We start from the raw sequence: 7,030 nt of genomic DNA on the forward strand, positions 1-7,030 counted from the left end.
ACCTGGACTCCTTCCCCCAGTGTTGGTAGGCATCCGCCCACCCGGATCTGGACAGTCCCTAACCCCTGGACCTCCAACTCCCCCCCCCCCCCCATTGACTTACCTGTATCCAGCTGCTGAGGCTTCTCCCACCATCCTGCCTGGCTGTATGCCAGTCACATGCATGTGAGGACACTCCAGCCAACCTCTCCCTGCTCCCCTCAGCCCCAAGCAGCCCCTTGCAAGGTGAAATCCACCATTTCCCACAGTTTTCTACTTTAAAGAAGAAAATCTGCATTTTTCTGCAGCAAATGGAAAACCCAGATCCCTGATGATTATACAGCACCAGACTTCTTATCACTCTTCCAAGCCCCAAAGCCTGCACATGCAAGGGTTGCAAAGGAAACTTACCACAAAAATGAGGGCTTCTGTATCAAGGGTGACTGCAGATCACGTGCTACTACTAATACCAAGCTCTTACATAACACCTTTTAATCCTTACTTCTTAAGGCACTTTAAAAATAGATAGATATCATCATTTTACAGATGAGGAAATTGAAACACTGGGAGGTAAAATTACTTGGTCAAGATCACCTAGCATACTAGTGGCAGAGTCCAGGAGGGTCACAGCATTGCATCCAGTAGGAGCATGGCTTCCCCTGACTTATGATAAAACACCATTAGCTGAATTGCATCTCCCACAGCACTTTAGTCACCCCTAAAGTAACTCTAGAATGTAAGCACGATACCCCATAAATTAAATTTCCTTATCTGTCCCTAGGAGAGAATCCTAGGTTAGTCCTTGAAGTACTCTAAATATATCTCATCATGAAAAGTATCTTACATGTGATTCCCTTTTCCAGATTTTCATAATAACCACAGAGACATATCTGCTGAAGAAGGTTTGGATGAAATTTTTCAAAAGCTTTAACTTCTTTCAGTCGCGTGAATATTATATCTACATCTTCACTGGAACGTTCCAGTGGCCTGGAAAGATAAAAAGACACAGTTTAAAAATGTTAGCATTTGTAAGCCAACTAAACATAGGCTATAAGTGTGTACAATAACTCTAAACCCATTCCAAATAATTGCAACACCTAACCACCACTTGAAATGTTGTTGTCATCATTGTCATCTGTTTTTAGGTTACTGGCTGAAGATCCCATTAGGCATTAAAGTCCTATTGTATCTAGCACTGCATAAGCATATATAAAGACATCATCTCTGCCTTAAAGAGCTTACAGTTTTTAAAAAACAAGTGAGGAAAAAAGAGTAAACATAGATTTTTAGGTTTCAAAGCCAGGCTTTATGGCTGAAGATATAGGAGGCTACTAGAATTTGTCCAAAGTGGAAGATTTCTATTTGACTAAGAAAAGCTAATGAGCATGCTCCAAACTAGTGCAGCCACCACTGTCTTCTGCATTTTACTTGGCTGCATCCTCTGCTCTGTTTTCTGCACATAGGCATTAATACAAAGAATTCCAACCAATCTATTCTTTTTCCCCACTGGTTCTCTCCCTTTCTTTGCATTTGGAAAATGAAATGTTGCAAGCTGGATATGAACCACAGCTTTAAAAGAAAAGAGATCTAAGTTGCTCTAAAAAGACATAAAGAGGTATGTGAAGACTGATAAAAATGAGTAGAGGTGTTCCAAGCGGGAGAGACTTTAAACAATGTGGTTAAAAAATTGTGTGAGCCAACATATAAGCAAGCCTCTAACTGACAGCATTAGGAAGAATCTTCCATAATGGTCTAAAATAGAGCTTCTGTACCTTCTTTTGAAGCATGGAGTTGACAAGCAGTAGATTTGAGACACTGCAACTGAAAGACCACTAGCTTCCTCTGCTAATCAGTGTTAATGTCCTACTACTTTACCCTAGAAATCCATGTTCTGAAATTATTCATATACAAAAGAGGCTAGGAGGAGTTATATAATTATCAGTGCACTGTAGGAGTACCCACTGGACCTAGTGCTGCCACATTTCAGTTAATTTAACTGACCAAGATGGCAATTTATCCAGTAGATACTATCTTTAAAAAAAACCTCAAAATGATGTACATGGAAGTAGACAAAGTTTAAGTTAATGTTACACTTATTTATCATTTGCATCCATATATGATATTCTCCATTTGAGTGCTTTTCCTGCCAAGAGATTTCTGGTGATTTCTCTTTGGTCATCCATAAACTTTGGGATCATAATCTCTGGCCCAATGAGGAACACTATATCCCTCTCACATTGAACCTCTTGTCCTCAACTTCTAAGTAAATTGCGCCCTGAAGGCATTAAATCTCTATCCTCATTTGCGCTCTAATTTACGCTTATTAGCTACAGATGAGAGTAATAATTCTCTGGTGTATACAGTTGTTTCTTCATCATATCCTCTTACCTCGCACCTTAGGGATATCCTTTACCTACTTCAAACTACAATCAAATTACAACTGTTCCCTTTTGAAATCTTTCAAGCAAAGATTTTCATCCTCCCTATTTCTTTTTTTAAACTGTGCACTAGCTGCCAGTTATTAGTAAGTATTAATTCTCTTGTCAAAATGCTTTTAAGAAGATTAGGTGGTGCAGCTTGAAAACAAAATTAAAATCCATTTATACTATATCCCTATCTAAATGATGCTGACACTTTGAACACTAACTCAGTTATTTCATGTACCCTTAAACTTAACAGCAAAGGTTGACAAGGAAACAGAAGGGGATGGTAATAGTTCTCAGCCCAACCTTTTTTCTGATAGAAGCCCTACATTGGTTATGTCAAACTTAATTCTTCAAGTTTTTAAAATAAATCTGTGTCATGTTGCCTTCAGTTGTTTTCCTTTTCACTGTCATTCTCCTTCAACTGCAAACAGCCATGTTGGAAATGCTGGAACATTATGCTACTACAAAAGAATATGCACCGTATCGAAGTAAATGTGCTTGAAAAAAAAAAATCAAATAAATGTATTCTGAACTTCCTGTGCTATACTCACACAGATGGTACCAGCGCAGGCTAGGAAAGGCACCATAAATTAAAATCTTTAAAGCCCTGATGATGTAATTTGTAATACACAAGTGTACTGCTGCATCCAAGAAGAACCCCTCTGAGGTCCATTTGGGCTCTCATGGACCCTAGCAGATTGTTTGCATGCAATGACTTGCAGGCATAAGGCCTCAGCACTTTTTTTGTTGTTTGGTGCAAAGGAACAGCATGCCAGGAGGCAGGGTTAACAAACTAGCTACTTAAGAGTTTATAAAGCTTACCATCAATTTATCATCTCTGCCTTTTGTTGAAATGCAAACAATAGAAATCTCTCTCTCTCTCCTCCAGCAGAGGGGCATGGTCAGTGAGGATTTTCTGATGTTGACTGAATAATTTCTTTCTGCCCTGACTTCTGCTTCATTTCAGACAGCTAACTCATTTTAAACAACCTGGTCCAGCTAACACTAGGATTTGCAAACTGGTGTTTGCCATCACATGTGCCACAATATATTAAAACATTAACTTTTTTATCTTAACGTGGCTATATACTAAAATCAGGGATTAGCAACCTTTTACAAACAGCAGGCTGGGGCAAAATGGTTCAGCCCTAAGACAGACCCCATGCCTCTATTCTCCTGTCCCACTACTGCTGCAATGAATGTCTCTGACAGAGGTGTAACTAGTAAGGCTTGCACACTGAGCCAGCATTCCCCAAACCTGGTGAGTAATTTTGCACACCCCTACTGCAGCCACTGTCAATTGCCTCCAAACACTGACAACAATGGGCAATGGTGGATTTGGCAGAGATAAAAGCAGTGATTGCAGTAGAGCAGGGCAGACTCCTTGGAAGGTCTCTATTCTGGCACCCTACTTGTCTGTCCACTCCTTGCTATGCTATGAGTCACTGATTCTAGCCACTGTGGCTAGGGACAGACATTCAAAAAGTCTGAGCCTGAATTGATTCAATCTTTGCAGGTTAGTCTAACCTGGCTAGGCTAAACCAGTTTGTAACCCCACAGACATCCCCTCTGGACCGGAAAAATGAAGGTTTAAACTGGTTTATGTGTAATGTCTGTCCCTAGCCTATGTGACACCAATCCTGCCCACCACAAAATGCCACCACATGCTGACAATCTCCCCATAAGCTGCTGTGGACCTGATCAAAATATATAATAGTTGAGGGTTGGATCACATATTTTTGTGGGCTGAATCCAGTCCACAGGCCTTAGGATAATGACACTTTTCTTAGACCATTCCCTGACAATAGCACAAGATTTTGCTCTACACTAAATCATTAAACAAGAATGATCCCTTACTTAATCTGTCAAACATTATTTCTGCTATATCTTTTTATTTTTGTCAATCAGCAATAGTAAGGCCAAATTAAGTCTCTCCTATCATTCGATTTGTGTCAAGGGAATCGAATTTATCTGGCCTCACAGGCTAGATGAAGAGTTCAGAGCCATGCTGCGAAGCAAATCAGGCTCTGTTGGTTGAAGTATGTGGCAGTTCTGGGCTCCACACTTCGACAAGGATGTGAAAAAGCTTGCGAGTCCAGAGAAAAGCCATCCATATGATCAGAAACTTGCAAGGCAAGCCATACGACGAGAAGCTGAAGGACTTAAGTCTCTTTAGCCTAAAAAAGAGAAGGCTGAGAGGGGACTTGGTAGCAGCTTACTGCTATATCAGGGGAAAACATCAAGGACTTGGTGAACAACTGTTCACCAGGGCACCCTTGGGGAAACCCAGGAGTAATGGCCACAAACTCCTGGAAGACTGTTTCAGGCTCAACACTAGGAAAAACTTCTTCACAGTCAGAGTATCCAGACTGGAATAAACTCCCTCCAGAGGTTGTGCAATCACCTAACCTGGAAATCTTCAAGAGGAGACTGGATGATCACCTCGCTGGGTTCACCTGACCCCAGTTGTCTTCCTGCTTAGTGTAGGAGGGCTGGACCCGATGATCTTGCAAGATCCCTTCCAGCCCCTAACAATCTATGAATCTGTGAAACTCAGATGACTAATCTGTGCAAGCAGATTGTGAAATACCTTGTATGCAACTCTTAAAATAAATGATGTTTCCAGTATTCATTAAGGGAGGCTGTAGCCAATTCCCAAATCCACTTGATTTTATTTTGGAAATCAACCAGCCTTAAAGGCACAAGTAAGATGCAAAATCAACAGATACGTAGGTTGACTGATATAGTGACAGACGACAGGTTTATACACAACATGTAAGATAATTTCTATGATTATAAAATTATATGGGAACATTTTTCAGACTACACTTTAAAAAGCAGAGATAGATCATATTGTCTGACCAAATGAATTCTGATAAATTAAAACATGTCTAAATACTGAAGAAAACTATTATATATTTAAAAGTATTATAATTGTCTAACTAGATATACTAAAATATTAAAAACATCAAATAAATGAAATCTAATAGAAATATTTGTAGTAATACATAGAAAGAGATACTTTCATAGAAAAACATTCATTAATATTTCAATATACATTTATTGCTAACTAACATTTCAAGAGGCTGTCTTCAAAAGACACTGGAATTTTATATTCCTTGAACGTGCAGTACAGCATCTTTAAAAAGGCAAGTTGTTAGTTGCTATAGTGTGCTGTGTAAGCAAAGATAATAAAATAGAGATACCCAAGCAATATCACAGATTATCAAATGTGATGCGCTGATGCAAGTATACAGAGTAGTTCCCATGGACCACAGTCATAGCTATGGTGACCACCCTTTCAAAATGCAAAAGCAGAACACTGAGTCTCCCCACCTCACTCCACCCTCATGTGCTGGGTCCTACCCACTGGGAACCGGGGGCCCCAGAGGGAGGGCAGCAGAGCAGGGAACTCTGAGCCCACAGCAGGCAGCCTGCATGTGCCCCCGCCCTGTGGAAAAATCTGGGGGCATACCCCCACCCCCCAGAATCCCCTGGTTTCCAGGAGTGCACACAATGGCAGGGAGCCAGCCCCTCCATAACCCCCAAAATGAGCTGCCTATGGCTCCGTCCCACTCCCCAGCTGGGCACTGCAGCTGCACGTTCCACCCTGACCCTGAGCCCATGCACCACCCCAGCTGGGCACCACCCCCAGCCCCAGTCCCAGCCACCAACCCTGCCTCACTCCCTCCCTCACCTGGGGGTCTTCAATCTCCACCCCTCCTCCACATCACCTATGCCCCCTCTCCTGCATAGACTTACATGCAGGCAGCTGAAAGAGCTGCTCTCCACCACTGCCTAGCTGTAGTGCTGGCCACATGTCTCCCCACAGCTGCAAGCAGCTCCTGCAAGCCCCCCAAAAGGCAAGTGGCAAACAAAAAACTCGGATCCCTGCACATGACACTGGGATGATAATTGCTATAGTTTGACTGTGTTGAGGGAAATCCAGGACAAATGCTGTGCCAAAGTCATTGAGCCCAGGACCAGGACTTCATGTTTACATTTCAGAACTGTCCTGCCCAACTAGAAATGTGTGATCACTGTAGTCATAGCTGATGTAAACTCACATAGTTTCACTGACATCAGTGGGACTGTAACATAGAGCCTGGGGCTCTCTGTTCCTTTAAGATGAAAGCAGCCCAGCCAGGGAGCAGAGAAAGCTAGATAGAGTGCACCAGTTGCTGGTTGCTAGGGCAACAAGGCAAATGAGGCAATTAGCAGGCACCTGAAGGCAGCCTGCTGACTGAAAGTGGGCAGGGCCCTGGGAGGATATAAGCCTGGGGTTTGAACTGGCAATCCAGTCTAGCCCTGTCAGCTGCAGAGTTAGGAACTCCTGCCTAGGAGCTTCAGCAACCCAGGAATGCTAGATGGATTGCACTGCTGCCTGCAGAAACAGTGAGGCTCAGGGAGATCACAAGGAGCCCAGGCTGGGAAGTATGCAAGCACAACGGGTGAGGGAAGGTTTGCCCTCTTAAAGGGGCAGAGGGCTGCTTCCTCTGTTGTTGTTTATGTTATAGCCCAGGGGTTTATGTTATGTTTCAGTTATACCAGCAGTTTGGGTTGGAATTATAGGGACAGTATATGCAGGTCCCATTGGTGCCTGTGTAGCACATAGTTTCATAGTT

The 7,030-nt window shown here is 42.5% G+C and overlaps 1 protein-coding gene across 2 annotated transcripts in view; it reads right to left on the minus strand.

The window, feature by feature from the left end:
* Positions 1-7,030, minus strand: part of RAPGEF4 (Rap guanine nucleotide exchange factor 4) — a 285,020-nt gene that overhangs the window by 247,186 nt on the left and 30,804 nt on the right. For both annotated transcript variants that reach the window (XM_019554378.1, XM_019554377.1), the window contains exon 2: positions 824-966. In XM_019554378.1, the coding sequence (XP_019409923.1) occupies positions 824-966 (143 nt within the window). The remainder of the gene's footprint in view (positions 1-823; positions 967-7,030) is intronic.

This window comes from Crocodylus porosus, unplaced genomic scaffold, assembly GCF_001723895.1.
Source record: "Crocodylus porosus isolate Cpor-Errol unplaced genomic scaffold, CroPor_comp1, whole genome shotgun sequence".
NCBI lineage: Eukaryota > Metazoa > Chordata > Crocodylia > Crocodylidae > Crocodylus > Crocodylus porosus.